Source organism: Phaseolus vulgaris, chromosome 5, assembly GCF_051622355.1.
Source record: "Phaseolus vulgaris cultivar YP4 chromosome 5, ASM5162235v1, whole genome shotgun sequence".
Classification (NCBI taxonomy): Eukaryota; Viridiplantae; Streptophyta; class Magnoliopsida; order Fabales; family Fabaceae; genus Phaseolus; species Phaseolus vulgaris.
In genome coordinates, this window is record NC_143502.1 from 44547105 (window position 1) to 44565315 (window position 18211).

General features: G+C 36.1%; 3 protein-coding genes across 8 annotated transcripts; 1 reads left to right on the top strand and 2 right to left on the bottom strand.

The window, feature by feature from the left end:
- Nucleotides 1-1297: 1297 nt before the first annotated feature.
- Nucleotides 1298-9893, top strand: LOC150027752 (protein STRUBBELIG-RECEPTOR FAMILY 6-like). The gene is made up of 16 exons (XM_090302254.1): nucleotides 1298-1910; nucleotides 3961-4090; nucleotides 4186-4257; nucleotides 4328-4393; nucleotides 4481-4552; nucleotides 4645-4716; nucleotides 5065-5136; nucleotides 5222-5287; nucleotides 5393-5455; nucleotides 5552-5871; nucleotides 6330-6613; nucleotides 6981-7252; nucleotides 7807-7939; nucleotides 8876-9012; nucleotides 9248-9404; nucleotides 9537-9893. The coding sequence occupies exons 1-16, from the start codon at nucleotides 1817-1819 to the stop codon at nucleotides 9687-9689; spliced, it is 2163 nt and encodes a 720-aa protein (XP_090158380.1). The 5' UTR covers nucleotides 1298-1816; the 3' UTR covers nucleotides 9690-9893.
- A 407-nt stretch (nucleotides 9894-10300) lies between these two features.
- Nucleotides 10301-12637, bottom strand: LOC150027753 (O-fucosyltransferase 36-like). The gene is made up of 3 exons (XM_090302261.1): nucleotides 11444-12637; nucleotides 11072-11321; nucleotides 10301-10628 (listed from the first exon to the last, which is right to left on the bottom strand). Exons 1-3 carry the CDS (start codon nucleotides 12604-12606, stop codon nucleotides 10452-10454), a joined length of 1590 nt encoding a protein of 529 aa, XP_090158387.1. The 5' UTR covers nucleotides 12607-12637; the 3' UTR covers nucleotides 10301-10451.
- Nucleotides 12638-12685: 48 nt separating this feature from the next.
- LOC150027754 (uncharacterized) lies at nucleotides 12686-17866 on the bottom strand. Of its 6 annotated transcripts, none has more exons than XM_090302255.1 (8): nucleotides 17652-17866; nucleotides 17219-17572; nucleotides 17079-17131; nucleotides 16735-16772; nucleotides 16260-16578; nucleotides 14864-15183; nucleotides 13996-14585; nucleotides 12686-12821 (listed from the first exon to the last, which is right to left on the bottom strand). In XM_090302255.1, exons 1-8 carry the CDS (start codon nucleotides 17662-17664, stop codon nucleotides 12772-12774), a joined length of 1737 nt encoding a protein of 578 aa, XP_090158381.1. In that variant the 5' UTR covers nucleotides 17665-17866; the 3' UTR covers nucleotides 12686-12771. The 6 variants fall into 6 exon arrangements, with proteins under 6 accessions (XP_090158381.1, XP_090158385.1, XP_090158383.1 ...); XM_090302259.1 differs by having other exon boundaries at nucleotides 17069-17131; nucleotides 17652-17835; XM_090302257.1 differs by having other exon boundaries at nucleotides 17657-17812.
- Between the last annotated feature and the right edge of the window lie 345 nt (nucleotides 17867-18211).

Genomic DNA, 18211 nt, shown 5'->3' on the forward strand with positions numbered 1-18211 from the left:
AAAAGAAAAAAAAAACCCTAATATTTTCTAACTTTACTTCTACACATATCATATAATTCAGGACATAATTAGCATAATTGGAACATCTTATCAGTAGGAAATTTAAGGAAAATCAGTGAAACAAGTTTTTTCATAAATAAAAACTAGTCATATGTACACTAATTTATTCAAGTTTTCTTATTGTAATTTCTCTATTTTTTTTTTATCTTTCTATTAGTTAATTTTAACTTGTGTAGCAATTACTTTTTTCTTTTCTTGTTTTTCTCTCCATAAGATTTTATGAAAAAGTTTGTACCTAATAGTTTGATGGAGAATGTTATAATTTTTAGGAAACTCAAATACATTAAAATACTTTTATTTCAGTTGCTTAATTTTTTAAATATTTTACTTAAATAAATAATTTAAATATTAATTGTAATTTTATTATTTTAATATAGTATTTCAATTATCACTAAATATAAAAATTAAAATTTCAACCTTGCAAATATTAATGAAAAAAAATACTACATGCAACAATTAAAAATCTAATTGAGATAAAAAAAATCGTGATATTTTAAAAGACCTTGACAAAAATTAACTGATAAATAATCATACAATAACTCTTAAATAACTTTAACAATTAAATAATTTTAATAATATTAATTAAAAAATACTTTATATCAACGTCCATCAAAATACTCTTATATTAACAGAAGATAGCATAAATATACTTCGTATAATAATTTAGTAATAAAACTTTTGTGTATAATAAATTTATTGATATTCATAATTACAATACTTTAAACCGTAACATTATTGATATATTTTATTAAATTATTGGTCCGTGTGTAGTAAAAGTCAGAGAAGGAGAAAACCAAGACACTTTAATCTTTATTAATTACTTTATTTTGCTAAATTTTATTTTTTATAAATTTTACTTTTTGGAACGGCATCATGATATATGATGTTCTATAGTAATAATTAAAATATGTTACATCATGAAAAAGAATTATGTTACATCATAATTAAACAATAATATTAAAAAATAATAAAGTATATAAAAATTAAAAATTAAAGATGTTACTCACTCTGAATCACAACATCTGAGAAATTATTGAACCCTCATTATTACTCCAAAAAACATAGGTGGCATTAGTTCAAACGTCTTTTTCCACTATTATTCTATAATGAGAAAAAAATAATTAATTGTACCATTAAAATTGGACAAAGATGAATGTTTTGTGGTTTCTTTTTAGTAATTTATTAATTTTTGCATGACGTGATTTCAAGTAATTGGTTTCTTTGAGTTTCCTTGTTCAGGTTTGTGATAGCCGTTGGCATGAAAGTCCATATACCATTAACCAATACGTATATACAGTCGTAATAAATACATAAAAGAAAATAAATATTATTGCAGAAACGTGTCTTTCATTCATGTCCCTGTATTGTGAAAGCTACCTAAATTGTCTTGAAAGAAAAATCCAGCACAGAAAAATCCAGAAGAACCAAGCTTCACAATTTTTTTCTTATTTACTTACTCTTCACAACTTCGAAGGGAAAATCATTATTATTTGTAGTAAGAGTGAGGTACTATTATTGAGCATCAATTTATTTTTATGTATACAGATACTGTGAGAGGCACTGTAACTGTGATAAAGTAAATAAAATTTCCATGGCTTTGGATTCTTTTGGCAATTCGTGCTGGCCAGCTTTACTTGGCTATGGGGAACAGCATTAGCATAGACCCATAAAATAATTAGAGAAAAAGATTAGAACTTGCTGAAAAGGGGTGACTGAAAACCCCTTCAGCTTTTCTGGGTAGGAAGAATTTTGTGAGATGGTGGAGTTTCGAAGGTTGTTGCTGTGCATCACTACCTGCATTCTTTGTTGGATGCCCAATGGTGATGCTGTCTCCACAGATCCAAATGATGGTTAGTCTCTTCTTTCACTTCATTTCACTCTCTCTGTTTGTTGCTTTTTGCATTGTGCTTTCTTGCAAAAACTTGCTCTCTTCCCCATTTCACTTATTTGCTCTGCACCGTCCAAACAATTTGTTTGGAGTTTTTAGTTTTCCTTTCTGCTGAAACAATGAGAAGCTTTGTACCTGATCTATTGAGTGGCTCATACACATCAGTTCTATTATCCTGATTGTTACTGTTTTAGACAGTTTGTTGTCTTTCTCTGAGGTATCTCTTGCGTTGCATGCCAATGGCCTCAGCAAATGATTTTTTTTTTCCTTTCCATTATGAACTATATGTTCTGTGTACTTGATTGTCGGTTCTTACTATTTTGTAATTGGTTACCTTGCTTTGCGTCATTTTTAAGGTATATGTTCTGCTAAGTGCTAAATAATTCATAATCAATATCAGAGTTCTCTCATAGAGTCTTCTGCATTATTCGGTTATTGATGGAGGTCTCACTTCTTTCCATGGCCTTTGGCCTTTTCTTTTCCGTGTATATAGCTCCAACCCTTCAACTTTTTTATAAGGGAAATTTTCAATTTTTTTTCCTCTACCTCCCTGTTCAACTTTCACCAACTATGGCTCAAATGCCAAGGATTTTACGTAGTAGTGCACACACATTCGGAGTCTGAGAAAAATGAGCTGCTTGTTTTAGTAACCCCTTTCTGATATTTTAATGCTGTATGAGTTGTTTTTGTGTGTGTTTTATAGTTTGCCGACACTCTTGGTCTTTCCTCTTTCATCCCCTTCCGTTGACTTCTTATCTTTAACATTTGTGTTGTGTTTGATTTGCAAGTAAATCCTCTGTGTTATTTTACGCAATTAAACAAAGCTAAAAATTCTAAGAGATAAGAAGGACATAATGGTAATCTTTACAAAGCACTGGAGCATGTGAGTTATCTTTAGTTTGTCGCAAGCCCTCTAAGCTGCAGCTGCACTCCTGGACTTCGGAACCATCCTTTATAGTAGCTCTCAGCAAGCCCTTGTCCCGTGAGGATAAATGCTTTAATAGCATGAGCAGTAGCGTGGAAATGTGTTAACTTCACCTGTGCTTAATTCCAAAATTCTTGTCAATGTTGTATGAGGACTTCTTTATTCTCATCTCTTAAATAGCTCATTTTGGATCTTCCGTGTTTCAAAATGGGATTTGAGGTAGTTCATACAAAGTGATGAAAATAAACCAACTACTGCATTGGACTACTAGGCCATTCTAACTTCTTATTTGCAAATCACTAACATAAAATCTGGTAGGGTTTAGCTTTCTATTTAAGGTTTCTTTAAATAGCTTGTTTTTACTCTTTTCTGTATCATATAGTTCGTGTCTAGTTTAATCCTGTACACTTCTTTATTTGTCTTGTGTTATCCACAACACCATTAAATCCTCAACAAGCAATCTGCTCTGCTTTGTGACCCTTCAGAATGTCTAGAATGTTTGCTTGTTGAACATGTGATGATGTTGAATCTCATTAACATCCCCAAATACGAACTTGTAAGGGTGCATTATGATCCTTGAAATATCTTTGTTTTTGTACTAGCCCTCTGATATAATTTTTTTGAATGGTTTTTCTTCAGGTGCCCTAATATTTGGTGATGCTATTTTAACTAACATCTATGCACGCAAAAACAATTATTAATCTCCTATCCATATACTTCCACCCAAGAAATTGTGATGTACCATTTTGAGAATCCTTAGCGAAAGTTGGTTTCTTTTTAATTTTCATTCTTTGATGTTTATAAACTTGCAACTTTTATAGCCAATAACATGAATATCCAATTAATTGTCAGAAAACATTTTCTAAATCTGTATTCAAGGCTAAGTTCCAAATTATTCACTTTTGTTTAGGAGTAGTATATTCAAGGATTCTATCATAATGGACTAATTTTTCCTAGAGAGAAATCTATACCTTGAAATATGTAAATGGATGATGGTGAGGTGAGGCCATAGCCTATTAGATAATGAAAATCCATAATACATGTCTGCGTTTGCTGAATATTTTTATTTTTTGAATGTTTGCTGCAGCTTCTGCTGTGAGATTTTTGTTTCAAAATATGAACTCACCATCCCAGCTTGGTTGGCCTGCTAATGGTGATGATCCATGTGGACAATCTTGGAAAGGCATTACTTGCGCAGGCAACCGTGTTACAGAGATGTATAGTCCCACTCTCCTCTTTACTTTATATGACTTGATCATTACCTTTAGGCTTTATTGCTTATTTTTAATGACTATTGTTTGTGACTTCTCAGTAAGTTATCTAATCTTGGACTAACTGGGTCGTTGCCTTACGGATTACAAGTCTTGACATCTTTGACCAGCCTGTAAGATTAATGGTCTCTTCCCTTTCATATATGCATTGCTATTATTGTGTGACCTTATAAACTTTTGTAGAGACATGAGTAGCAATAGTCTTGGCGGCAGCATACCATACCAACTCCCTCCATATGTGCAGCGATTGTATGTTTCAATTTATATGGGGTTCTTACTCTTCAGTGTACATTATTTATGATACGATTTTTGACGTTCTTAGTGCTTTGTGTGCAGAAATCTTGCTTATAATAACATCACAGGGACAGTGCCTTACTCTATTTCAAACTTGACCGCTCTTACAGACCTGTATGTTATTTTCTTGTTGTAAATTTATCATAGCTGTACTGTATCAACCACCACAACAAACACCTGGAATAATTTTTAATTTTTTTATGCAGGAATCTTGGTCACAATCAGCTCCAGCAAGGACTGGCTGTTAACTTTCTTAATCTTTCTACCCTCTCCACATTGTGAGAATTTGTCTTATCCTTCAGCTGCATAAAACAGTAGTCTAAATGGCTATCAAGTTATTATTACCTTTCTATAAAGTGTTGATCATTTTCATCTCATGCGTGTTTTAATGATGATTTTTTAGATGAATTACTATTATGCATCTAAATAGTTTTACAATATTATTTCTTTCTGATTGCATTTCAAGACGTTTTGCATGTGAAAAGAAGACATACATATGTGCTGTTGAAATATGTTTCATGTCATATGGTTTTGTTAATTTCATTATTTACATGCGGCTACTTTTGGTCCTTGGTAGTAAAAACCAATTGTGAGCCAAGTGGGCTAATATTTTTTCCTTGTTACAGGGATCTGTCTTTCAATTCTCTAACAGGTGACCTCCCTCAGACTATGAGCTCACTTTCACACATAACAACCATGTAAAAATACTGACTGTTGATGTTTTCTGTATTACATTACATTTTATTGATTGCATTCTTAGTTAATTTGTTTATATCTGAGCAGGAATCTGCAAAACAATCAGTTTACAGGCCCTATTGATGTCCTTGCTAATCTTCCTCTGGATAATCTGTGCGTCTCTGTTGTATCATTTGACATAGCTGGAATATCCTTTCCTATATTTCCAAAAAGAAAAACTTGAAGCCTATTGTATTTATTGTCTTAAATTGTTCTCAGGAATGTGGAAAACAATAATTTTACTGGATGGATACCGGAACAGTTGAAGAACATAAACCTACAGTAAGCATTTCCCATTATCAGCAATTTGGTAACTTGGAATCAGATTTTCATCATAAATTTCTGTAGAACTCTAATATTAGAAAAATCTAATGTCAGGAGCGGTGGTAATGGATGGAGCTCTGGATCTGCACCCCCGCCTCCTCCTGGGACGCCTCCCGTTCCTAAAAGCCACAAACACAAGTCTGGAGGGGGAAGCACCACCTCGTCAGATGTTGGCAGTAGCAGCAGCTCAGTTGATGGGGGCAAAAAGTCTGGTATAGGAGGTGGTGCTATAGCTGGAATTGTAATCTCTGTCATAGTCGTTGGGGCAATAGTAGCATTCTTTCTGGCAAGGAGAAAATCCAAGAAGACATCTTCAGATTTAGAAAAGCTGGACGATCAGTCCTTTGCTCCACTTCCTTCAAATGGAGTGCATGGTATGCATCTTGCATACTATTTCAGGATATTTTTTCTTTAATGACGAGGCCATCCTTATTTGTTACGCTTTTCTGGTTCTTTTCCTTTGTGAACATATTCTCAGTTTTCTGTATTTCAGAGGTCGTCCTGTGTTCCAGAGCTAGTCACCTAATACATATTATATTTTCACTTCCTAGTAGTGGATAATTTGTTCTGCAAAACAAGATAGTAGCAGTTACTTTAGCACTTTTTTCCCTGGAACAGGTGCATGGCTTGACACCATGCCATGCATCTTTTAGCTGCTACTAGATAAATTTATTATGATATTACCAAACTTTACAATTCAAGAACAAGACCAACTTGTCCTTTATTTGCTGTTATATACTGCTGGTATGTCCTTTTCTCTTTAGTAATCTGGTTATTACCAAATTAAAGTTTGCAATTTAAAATTTGGCATATTATATGTGCCATAATGCAGAAGAGAAGTCTGAGCAAACATCCTCTGTATCTGACTTGAAGACATTTGATTCTTCCGCCTCAATAAATCTTAAACCCCCGCCTATTGATCGACATAAATCATTTGATGATGAAGAATTCTCCAAGAAGCCCACAATTGTGAAGAAGACTGTAACAGCTCCTGCAAATGTGAAATCATACTCTATAGCTGACCTGCAGATTGCTACTGGTAGCTTCAATGTGGATCACCTTGTTGGCGAGGGGTCATTTGGGCGTGTGTACCGTGCTCAATTTGATGATGGAGAGGTATTTCTTAACCTTTATTACACTAATTTGACTGTCTGATTCCAATGACAAGGGTTAGTATATCCAGATTATTGTCTAACATTTAATATTCCTGGAAGAGGATCAAATCTGTGTTATTATCTATGCACAAGCGCACAGATGCATGCCTTTCTTATATTACACAAGATTCTGTTAATGTCTCCCGTCACTGCCTCTCCAACATTTCCCTCCCCTAACCAAAAATAGAAAAAATGCAAAGATGCCTAGAAGTCATGGCCATGTAAACGCCACAGATATAGCTAATATCCCATTAAATGCCATGAAATTTTCTACACTGGACCAAAAGGTGTTAATGATTGACCTTTTTTTATTTATAATTATGTTGTAGGTTCTTGCAGTGAAGAAGATAGATTCATCTGTCCTTTCCAATGATTTGTCAGATGATTTTATAGAAATAATTTCAAACATCTCCATTTTGCATCATCCAAATGTGACAGAGCTTGTAGGTTATTGCTCAGAGTATGGACAACACCTCTTGGTCTACGAATTTCATAAAAATGGATCACTGCATGACTTCCTTCACCTATCAGACGAATATAGTAAACCATTGATATGGAATTCCCGTGTCAAGATTGCTCTCGGTACTGCACGTGCTTTAGAGTAAGTTAATTGTGGACGAATGGTATTGTAAGGTCCTTATATTATACTGCATTTTTTTTGAGTCAATTCTTAAACAATATTTCAATAATTTTTTTGCCATATTTATCAGCTCCTCCTTTCTTTACTATCTTTCTGTTTTATTTATTTTGTTTGGCATTCTACCTAAATTGCATGCTGACCTGACCTTTATGGCCTTGACTGATTTAAAACTGAAATTGAGGTTCTAGCGTGCTCTTTTATCCAAATAAAAATTCGTTAGAACTCTGGATTAATACTTTATGTAATGTTCATACTTGGAAATATAAACACTGGAAGATTAGTTTGGCCTACAAAATAGGAATTGAGTTTATTTTTTATCCACTATCACCTTGAAAATCAGTGCAATATCAGTAGATGGGAAAGTGCCACTTTGAGGAAGTAAGCATTTTGCTTACAATTCAAGTTTTCTTTTCCCCTGATTTTTGTGTGGCAACATGTGGTTGGACATCAAGCATAAATCTCAATATTTTATCCTTAAGACTCAATGACCAGACTTTCTCCAAAAAAAATTGTAGGTACCTACATGAAGTTAGTTCTCCATCAGTTGTTCATAAGAATATTAAGTCAGCCAACATATTACTTGATGCAGAGCTTAATCCTCATCTTTCAGATAGTGGATTGGCAAGCTATATTCCAAACGCGGACCAGGTGATGTTATAAATCTTTGGAACTTAGATTTTTATAAGCGAACGTGATTGTGTTTGGCCAGCATGGTTTCAATATTTTTGTGGCTAGTTTTGAACATATTTTTAGGCTATGCTGATCATTATCAATTTGTCAATTCGAATTTCACCGTTTGTTGTGGATGCTTCCAAATATGTATAGTGTACATTTTAGAAAACAAATGATTGGTAATTTATTTTCTGAATTACCAGTGGGACTAGCTTGGACAAGCTTGTGGTTATAATATATTTTAGCGGTCATATATGAACATAAGTACACCAATAATTTTCATATTGTGAATGCAGTTACTTGTAAAGTTGAATCAGTTCAGCTTATTAGCACAGAATAATAAAAGTGCAATGTTATTTTTTTTGTCAAATTTCTAAATCTAAAGGTAAAGGGCTTAATTGCATATTTGATCCTCTAAGTATCACAATTGTGCAATTTTAGTCTCTTGAGTTTTAATTCTACAAATTGGGTCTCCCAACTTTGGAATTGTGCCATTTTAATCCCGCGGGTTCCAATTGTGAATCTTAGATACTGCAATTGTGCAATCTTTGTTTCTCCGTCAGTTGAATTTGTGAATTTGTTGACGTTACATTTACATATGACATGTTTGAAGAACTAAAATCACAGACTTGTAATATTTGGAAGATCTGGTTGACACAATTAGAACTTAATAAGAGACTAAAAATACCTCAAGGATCTAATTTACACATTTGGGATCTGGAGAACTGAAATTTCTCAATTGTAAATTTAAGGGCCAAAAGGGCAATTAAGCCCTAGGTAAACTTTGTACATCAAGGGTTCAAGCCCACAATATACTCTGCTTCTGCTTCTAGCCAAAAACTGGTTTTTCCTTTTACCCAGTGACACCAAACCCAATAAAATTATTATTCTAACTTTTGGTCTCAAATTCAGATATTGAGTCATAATGTTGGATCTGGATATGATGCACCTGAAGTTGCGTTGTCTGGTCAGTATACTTTGCAAAGTGATGTCTACAGCTTTGGGGTTGTCATGTTGGAACTTCTCAGTGGACGGAAGCCATTTGATAGGTGAATGATTGTCACACATTTATCTTGACAGTTTTCTACATTTGATAGATATATATTGCATAAAGTAAAACAATTGAAATATTAATGTAAATAAATAGATGTCTTAACATAATTTCAGATTATGAATTCTTGGTTTGTTCTCGTTATTTAGCAATACTCTGCACCATTTCAAATTATACACAGATCACATATATGTTACTCTATGAGTCCTGATTGTGAAAACATTCTGTAACAGCTCAAGGCCAAGATCTGAGCAGTCTTTGGTTCGATGGGCAACACCTCAACTCCATGATATTGATGCATTGAGTAAAATGGTTGATCCTGCATTGAAGGGGCTATATCCTGTTAAGTCCCTTTCTCGATTTGCCGATGTTATCGCCCTTTGCGTGCAGGTATACTGATTTTGTATATATGAATTGGATGCTTTTGGGAGAGTTTTTCTCCATCCTTAACTGCTTCTGCTGTTGAGAAATTGAGGTGGAAAGAGTATAATGTTAATGTGTTTATTTTTCTTTTTGGGGCAGCCGGAGCCTGAATTCCGACCACCAATGTCAGAAGTGGTTCAAGCACTGGTGCGATTAGTGCAGCGAGCTAACATGAGCAAGCGAACATTTAGCAGTAGTGATCTTGGAGGATCCCAACGAGGAAGTGATGAAGCAGCTCTACGGGAGATCTAAATTCCCTTGTTTTACTACAATGGCTCCCAAGCAGATGTAGTTATATTATTCTCCCTTTTCTTTAAGTTAGACACCGGGTGATCTATGTCCTTTATTTCTCATATAATTTCTACAGTTACAAATTTTAAGCTCAGGTTAGATTGGTGCCTTCAATATTCTGTTAATAACAACTGCAAATAATGAAAGGTTTCCTAGTTTATGCAATTTAACTTTTTCTTCTTGAGAGGAAAGAACGAAAAGAAAATCAAGATTAAATAAAAGAAATTTTCAATACAAGAATGAGAAGAAAAATGCAAAAAAGTTGAGAAAAGATGCAACATAATTAGTTATATCGTCAAGAATAGAAAAATTGCATTTGAAAGTAAAGGCATATACAGAATTAATTATGTTACCAAGGATTGCGTTTGAAAATTAAAACACAATTAATTATGATGCCAATATAATCAATTGTGGTTATTTTTTATTTTTTTTTCAATAAAAAATCTTCATTTTTATTTTCTTTCTTTTTAATTTCTTTTCAACCGAACTACATCTATTTTCACTCATTTGTCACCAAAAAGAATTGGGATGAGTTTGGGATAGGGAAGAAGAGTTATACACATGGGAACAAATTCAGGACAAAGCTGTACTTATTGTGTGGTAGAATATATATATAAACCAGTAAAAGTTACAAGTGAAATGGCAAACTCTACAACATATATTGACAAAATCCTACTCAAAGTCAAATGTTTGCAGGATAAAGATCAGAGTTATTTGTCATTCTCATTCAATCTCCGCTACTACATTTGGCTCCTCACCTTGGCAAAGGTACTCATCGCACAATGATGCGGATCCCCAGTCCTTTCTCAGCCGTCGAATGTCTTGGGTGAAAGTTGAACCGGATGCTCCAATGAATACACTAGACATGGCACATATAGTCTTGTCCAACATAGCTTCCACCTTAAGAATAGCAATGTCCACAAGGCAATTTAGCAGAGGAATTTACAAGGTGCACACCGCACCACTAAAGACTTCTCACTTGTCTTACGAAATTCACAGCACAATCGCACAAAAAACATGAAGAAAAGAAAAACTATACATGGGAAGTATCTCATTTCGCTGTGAAAGCAGGATGTTAGGCTTGAATGAATGACAGGAGAACTATAGGATTTCATAAAAACAAACAAACTCATAAAATGGCGGTCATAATGATCTGAAAGAGCGTATGAATAATAAAAAATCATAAATTTTTGCACATAAGGGTACAAACTAAACAATGAAGGGATGCCGCAAAATGAATGGATAAGTCATAAAATTAGAAATAATATTGACCCAATTTGAAAAGCGGTAGGAAGAAAAGAAAGTAATGAATGGCATTGACATATAATGCATTGTATTCTGACCTGAGGGTCTCCTTCAATATGATGCCTGTACAACAAAGCGTCCCATTTTTCTGCTGAATTCCGAGGTGGGCGTTTGACAAGTGGAACGTGCCGGCCCTCTAGCACAAGCAGTGACTGAAGAAGCCGAATTTCACTCTCTGCGGCGTCTGTAGAGAGATAAATGAGGGGTGCATTGGCTCTTTCAACTACACGCAAGATACAAGCTGCTGCTTGAGGAATAGGATAAAAGCAACTTGGTTTTTTACCATTACTGTAAACAAGAAACAAAACGGATCATCACACGTAACAATCACAATCACATCGCACACAATTATTCACTCAATTGCGTTGTCATGATAGATGGTGATTAAGGAGGCGAGGCGACGTAGCTACCAGAAGTTCAAGAAGTCGTGTCTTCGAAAATGCAATGCAAGGAAGTTCCTGCCGAGGAAGGTTTGGATAAAACGCTGAGCGGTGAGGAAAATGAGACGGTTGGGTTGAATCAGAGTCTTGCATCGGTGAGCCAGTGGGCCACCTGCTTGTGTCACCCATTCTTCCTCCACATCTGCATACAACACATCCCCAATGACTAAAACATCCTCCTTTTCCTCCCGTGAAAACCTTGACACAACCTCTTCCACGCTCCTCTTTCTGGGCTTCCTTGCATCTTCATCCCATGCAGCCGCAGGCTTATTCGTGGACAACAGCCCCAACGATTTCAACTTCCTCAAATGCTCGTCATCCAGATAACACGGTCGAGGCAGCGAAAAATAACACAAGAATTTACCCTCGTGCATGCCATTCTTCTTCATGCTAGAAAACTCTTGGAAGGAGATCACCGCTTTGACTTTACCTCCAGCGCATCTATTCATGTGCTCCACATCCAACACTCTCTCGTACTCATAATCCACCTTGGAGCTGGGAATAACCAGAACCCGGTTAAGGAGAGCCGCGAAGAACATGTGCTTCTGCAAGCACATCAGATGGTTAGACATCTGGCCGGAGACGCAGACTGCAACCAAAAATTTATTAGCCTTGGGCTTCCACTCCATGGTCCTCCTTTCTAGCAGCTTCTGATCCACTGTTCCACAGGCGGCGTTCCGAAAATGGAGAGAGGTAGCAGTGGTGTAGGGACTGAGAAGAAGGTGTTGAATCTGTGAGTTGAGGGAAATCTGGTTGGAGAGAAGGGATTTGAGAATGTGCGTCTGGGAAGTGGAATTGAGAGCGTGGAGAAGCCCTGATTGCTGTTGGCGCAAAAGGTAAAGGGCGCGCAATTGAGATTCCTCGGGTTGATCATGGCGGAGATTGAGGTTGACGGAGGAGAGGGAGAAGAGGGAGTGGGAATCGGGGAGGAGATAGTAGAGGAGGATTGCGAAGAGAGGGAGAATGGCGAAGAGGTATCTCTTCTGAAAAGGGAATTTGAAGTTGAAGTTGAAGTTGGAAGTGATTCGCGAAGTGAGGGATTGGAAGTGGAAGGAAGAGGGAGACCTTGGGGCATTCCCCTGCTTCTGATGGATGAGCTCCTCTTCTTCGTCGGAAGACGAATCCCTTTCCATCGCTGCCGGGCGGTGACTGGTCACCGGAGGAGGACGATGACTGCTCTGTTACTGTGCAAGTTGAAGGAAGGAAGGAAGGAAGGAAGAAAATAACGTCTCGTCTTGTGAACGAAAACGACCTCCTACCGCTCAGGCCCATCTCAGCCCATTGCTTATTCCACTAATTTAATCTTCAACTGGCCCAACTACCACAATAATCACGCTTCGTTTTTTCCCTAATAATCACGCAACAATAAGTATAATAAAAACTTCTTTTACAACTCACAAGTTTTTATGGATGCATTTAACATATTTGATATGTTTCATCCAACAAAAGAAGCTCCCAACACACCATTACACGATTGAATCATAACATATTATACCTTTGAGTAGTGAGTAAGAAAGTTGCATGGAGAAAAGAAGAATTGTATTTTGTTTTGCAGCAAGAGATTCTGAAGGCCAAAGAAGAGAAGGAAGCCCAGATTAAACAGTACGTTAATTATTGATTGAAGCTCACAAAATAGGTACATATTTAACAACTTTGTTTATACTGTTTGACAGTATATCCCCTTTAAATCTTTTATACGTACAATTTTTTAATCATCTTAAATTAGAATTATATTACTAGTATTTTTAAGACGGGTTATATCAAGTTTGTTTGATTTTTCATTCTGTCTGAGTTTTAATGGGAAGTTAATAAAAATGAACATTTTTTCTTCCAAAAACTTTATTATAAGAGAATAACCTTTGTATGAAGTGTGTTACAAAGATTTATCTTCTCCTTAAAACTAATCATATAGCTTAAGTTCAACTATACTACCACAGCCTTAAAAACAGTTCTGCCGAAAAGGAGCAGAGTTAGAGAAGTTTTGGTCAATTGACATACAGTATTTGAAGGGACAATTTGAAAAAATAAATGTAAAAGAAAATTTCGTTGACCCTTAACCAACACTGCCCAACTCTTAATGATTCGGGTGGGATCCCTAGTCTTGTAATTGATTATCCTGCCTAAGCGAAAAATGGTCACTGCTTGGGCTCAACTGTGCAGTGGCTACAAAACTACAACATAAATTACTCACAGAATCAACTCATACGCTGTAATGTAACAAAATAATCATATGATTAACTTAGTTTAATGTAACATGATTAAGAGAAGTATCCTGTGACCTAATAAAAATGTGCCCTTTCCGTGGTGATTGCTATTTTAGTCTTCCTCAATCTGTCTACACGTGGTTGGCTGTTGCGAGGCTGATTCAACTCACCTCTTGATTTCAAAGAGTGAAAGGATGAGTAAGCAATGATCACAAAATTAAAGCAGAAAATATTTGTGGCATTTATGATCTATATAATATGCAACAAACAATGTGACACTGCATTGTATTAATGTTTGAAAACTGAGCTAAGCTTTACCCATTTTATTGCTTCTCTCTTCAGCCACTTCAACGAGCCTTCCGCGAACCCACCTTTTAGTTACTACGATAGATGATCTAGACACTGTCTCATTTTCAAGGGACTGAATTCCCATCACTATTGGAGAAGGCTCTGTTGCGTATTCACTTCTCAGATGCTGTTCAGCTTCCCTTTGTTGATTTGATGGACTAGACTCGCGTATCTGACCATTCAAACTAAAAGGTAAAGATGCGCAGCCATTGGTTAAATGAAGTTCAGGTTCACCATTAACTGGCTTCTCCAAAGAAAATTTGCTAAAATCTCCAGAGAACTTGTAGTCCATTGATGATAATGTTGTGTGTCCATTTACTTGGGCCATTTTTGATTGGTTTATAACTTCAACTTCTGATTGTTTTTCCTCATTGACCTCACTCAAACCAACCAAAGAAACATTACTGTCAGTTATAGCTTGTGCATCAATGGATTCAAGTGATTGAATAGCTTCAGCTATAAGCTTTCTAGTCTCTATCAAAGAAGACTGTGCAAAAGGACTCTTTATCGCAACAACCTCCAGTGCCTTGGCAGCTTTCTCAGCTTCAGAAATCAATAGTCTGTGACATTTCACGAATGTAAACAGGATGACTACTACACAATAGCGATCAAATAAACCAAAACAAGCATTTCTACTACCCAATCTAAAAAAAAAACAGAATTAAACAATGTTTGATGTTTTGTGCATCCACCATGACCACAGAAAAAAGGAGGTCAATAAGTTCAAAACAAGGAAAAAAGCAGGTTCTGTGTGTGTTAGGAGAGGGGGTGGGGTTATGTACTTATAATTGAAATAATATAATCTTCTGCACTGATCCTTGTTAGTAGAAAATGATACCTTGCTCGTTGAATGGCTTGAGTTTGTGTGGTTTCCGCAGCAGCTCTCTGCGCTCTAATATTCTTTATCATTTCAAGCTTAGAATTCACCAAAGGATCCTTGTAGGCTGGAGATTTACTTTTTTTCAACAGGATAGGCTTACGGGTTTTTGAGTCATTCTTAACATGAACACTAGTGGTAGTAACAATGTCTCTTGTTTTTGTAGGTTTCTTCTTGGTAGGTTGGGTATCATCTCTTGGCCTTCTTCTAGGTTTCCTTTCAACTCCAACTTCAGTGCCATGATACTTGGACAATGCAGAATAAACTCTTTGACGGTATTCCTGATTAACAGAAAAATAAATTGCTCTTTCAGAGGGAAAAATAGTCAAAAATAATTTGCTCCCAAATCTGCTTTGATTCTTAACAGGAGTACTTTGACAAAGCTTTATTTGTTAGGGTACAAAATTTTGATTAGACTTATCTACCAAAATTGCGGTAACAAGTTATTCAAACATATATAAGAATGCAAGTCAAAGTCCACATCAAGGATATAGCAAACACATACATATCAATGTTCACCTTTTAGATAAGGCAACAAAGATAGACATACAAAAATTAGTGTCATTTGGTAACAACATATCCATCTAAAACATGAAAATCATGATTTGGTCCTTTGACTATTGTGACTGCAGTTCCTCCTTCCAGCATTTGTATAATGGAGAATTTGCATCATGGGCCTTCAACCTAACTTTTACCAATACTCAGCATTTATTTAAATTTGGAAGACAATTAGGGTAACAGGTCAACATAGAAACATTAACAACTAAAACAAAAAAAGCAAATTAAAATTTTGAATAGGAGAAAACACCTATACTATGTTTTAGAAAGTGGACCTCAAATTTAATTTAACCCTACAAAACTGACTTACAAATGAAGTTTCCACCTATTTATATACTACTATAATTTAACTATATCTCTAATTCATGTAAGGTATCCAACACACTGCCTCATATTCTAACAATCTATGAGCATACACAAATCAGTACAAGAGCTTCGTCTTCAATAGACAACTTTTAGACATAAGGAATTTATAAGAAAAGATTGGTCATGGTAACAAACTATCAAATACAAAACAAGCTAATGAACATACAGGTCTAAAAAAAGCGATACATAATACCATGTCTTTCTAATTAAACCAGAAGGGGGACAAAGTTGAGTATTAACTGTCAAATTAGGCATGTGGGGCAATTTAGAAAGAAAAAAATCCCCAGCAGTTAACTTCTTTAGTTGTGTCCATGACATACAACTTTTATGTGAATCAACTAGTGTGCAGGATAGGTGAAAGATCTAGGGAACATTTAGTGGCAGCAAAGCCATTAATTACCCAACCTCAATGTATTTAGAAGCACAGACTTACAGGATCAGCCCATTTTGCAGTAATGGCTTCTGCAATTTTCCTTCTCTGCTCAGGGGACTTGGGTGCTCTTTTGCCACTTGGATTCTTTATCATTTGTTTCCTTTGGTCAACACTCATCAACCACTCCTGCTTCAGCTTTTCATCCAAGGTTTCATAAGAATCCCACTGCAGCTCTTCCTGACCAACATAGCCTTTTCTAGAAGCTTCTGCAATTAAATTTTTCCACTCAAAGCAGCAAGACTCCACTGCCTTCTTCGTTTCACGCCTCTTTTCCCATCGCTTTCTCACTCCGGCACCAATCTTCAATCTTGTTTCTGTACTGTGCAATCAATGAAGAAGGCATATACTTATTAGCAACAAAGAAGCAGCATTCATTTTGACAAACACGGGAAGCAGTGTTTTAATTAACAACAAAGAAGCAGTCTCTACTAGTAACAGCAACCAACATGGAAAGGCATTGGGCATATATACTTACGTTTGTGCGTGGCCAAGACTACTCAGCTTCATTTTAATCTGCATTACCAAATGTTATTAAGGAAATCAATACAAATGTTATATAAGCAAATATTCAAAACATCACTTCACATGCTCATTTACAACTGAGTAATCATGATAGTTCATGTTACGGGACTCTAAGAAACAGTTAGGCGAAGCAGAGAGAGGATAAAAAATTAGGAACATGAGATATTGTGTGCTTTGCTTTGAAATAGTGAGAGAATGAAGGTGAAGAGAATTAAGATGGATTGGATGTTGTGTTATTAATTAATATGAAAAACGTTGTTGAACAAAAGACGTAAGAATATTCTTACATGACATCACCTTAGGGTTCTGCATCGCGAGCCTTGTTCTTTCTTTGATTTTGCGCAAAGTCTCTGGTGGTGGTGACACATACAATTGAAAATTAGATGGAATGTTGGAAGAGGATAAAAGAGAAGAAAAGAAAGTAGGGCATAGCATACCAGGAGTGTGTTTTCTTCCTTTGTTCCAGGGCGTGTTTCCTTTATTAGCTTTGGAAATCCTCATTCTTCTCAACTGCTCCCTGACATCGGGTTGAGGTTGTGGTGTTTCTTGGTCGGAAAATTGAAGGTCAAATGCAGGAGGAGTGAGAGGAACAACATCCAAGTGGTTGGAGTGCGGTTTTGCAGCGATAGTGTTGGGTTCGAAGGTGGCAACAGCCTTAATCAGATTGAGCTTAGCATCCTTTCTGTTTCTGAGGTTGTCCAGGGAAATCGAGGAGCCTCTGGGAGCATGAAACGGCATTGGAGCCTTCAACGTCAGAGAATAACGGAAGGATAGTTGCGCATTTGTAATCTCTGTTCACAACGCAAATTGAGAATAATTTATCATGCTATGAATAAAAATGGTGTAGAGTAGGAAGAAAGGTGAAGTTACCGAACAAAGGCATGGGAGCTCAGAGAGTGCGTGCAATTCAGGGAAAGGAAAAGTGCATTTCCTCTCCTTTTGTGGGAGGAGGAAGAGGAAGAGGAAGAGGAAGAAGAAGGAGCAGCTTTGTAAGAGATTGTTCGCTCGCACACCACAAATTGAAATAGGATAATGGAACCAATCGGTTAAGACTGAAGCTACAATACACGTAAATTCTGAAATGTAATCACTCTCACACTCCGGGTTGGGCTTCACCTTCGCCTCGCTCCAGACCCATCCCTTTTGGGCCTCGCTCCAGACCCATCCCTTTTGGGCCTCGCACCTCCTTTTCAAAATAACATTAAATAAATAAAAAAAAAACGCTGATTCGATCAATTAAATCTTCATCCAAGAAATTGACATCAAATATCCGTTTTACCGCCGTAGACAGTGAAGTAAAATCCAAAATCCACGAAATCATTTGATTTATGGACAGCATCGTTGTGGTAAAAGTAGTAATGTCAGAGGAATAATTACCAGCAGGACATAGAGGGGGAGGTCATAAGCGTCTATACCGTCAAATTGATTTT

Bases quoted from the DNA above. Each gene is read 5' to 3' on its own strand.
- LOC150027752 (XM_090302254.1), top strand. From the start codon at position 1,817: ATGGTGGAGTTTCGAAGGTTGTTGCTGTGCATCACTACCTGCATTCTT. The intron at 5,456-5,551 runs GTAAGCATTTCC...ATCTAATGTCAG, and splicing joins TTGAAGAACATAAACCTACA to GAGCGGTGGTAATGGATGGA. The intron at 7,253-7,806 runs GTAAGTTAATTG...AAAAAATTGTAG, and splicing joins GGTACTGCACGTGCTTTAGA to GTACCTACATGAAGTTAGTT.
- LOC150027754 (XM_090302255.1), bottom strand. The intron at 15,184-16,259 runs GTAAGTCTGTGC...TCTGTTAATCAG, and splicing joins CTGCAAAATGGGCTGATCCT to GAATACCGTCAAAGAGTTTA. The intron at 12,822-13,995 runs GTAAAGCTTAGC...CGTGATTATTAG, and splicing joins AGAGAGAAGCAATAAAATGG to GGAAAAAACGAAGCGTGATT.
- LOC150027753 (XM_090302261.1), bottom strand. From the start codon at position 12,606: ATGGAAAGGGATTCGTCTTCCGACGAAGAAGAGGAGCTCATCCATCAG. The intron at 11,322-11,443 runs GTAGCTACGTCG...TCTTGTTTACAG, and splicing joins CACGACTTCTTGAACTTCTG to TAATGGTAAAAAACCAAGTT. The intron at 10,629-11,071 runs GTCAGAATACAA...GCTATTCTTAAG, and splicing joins ATATTGAAGGAGACCCTCAG to GTGGAAGCTATGTTGGACAA.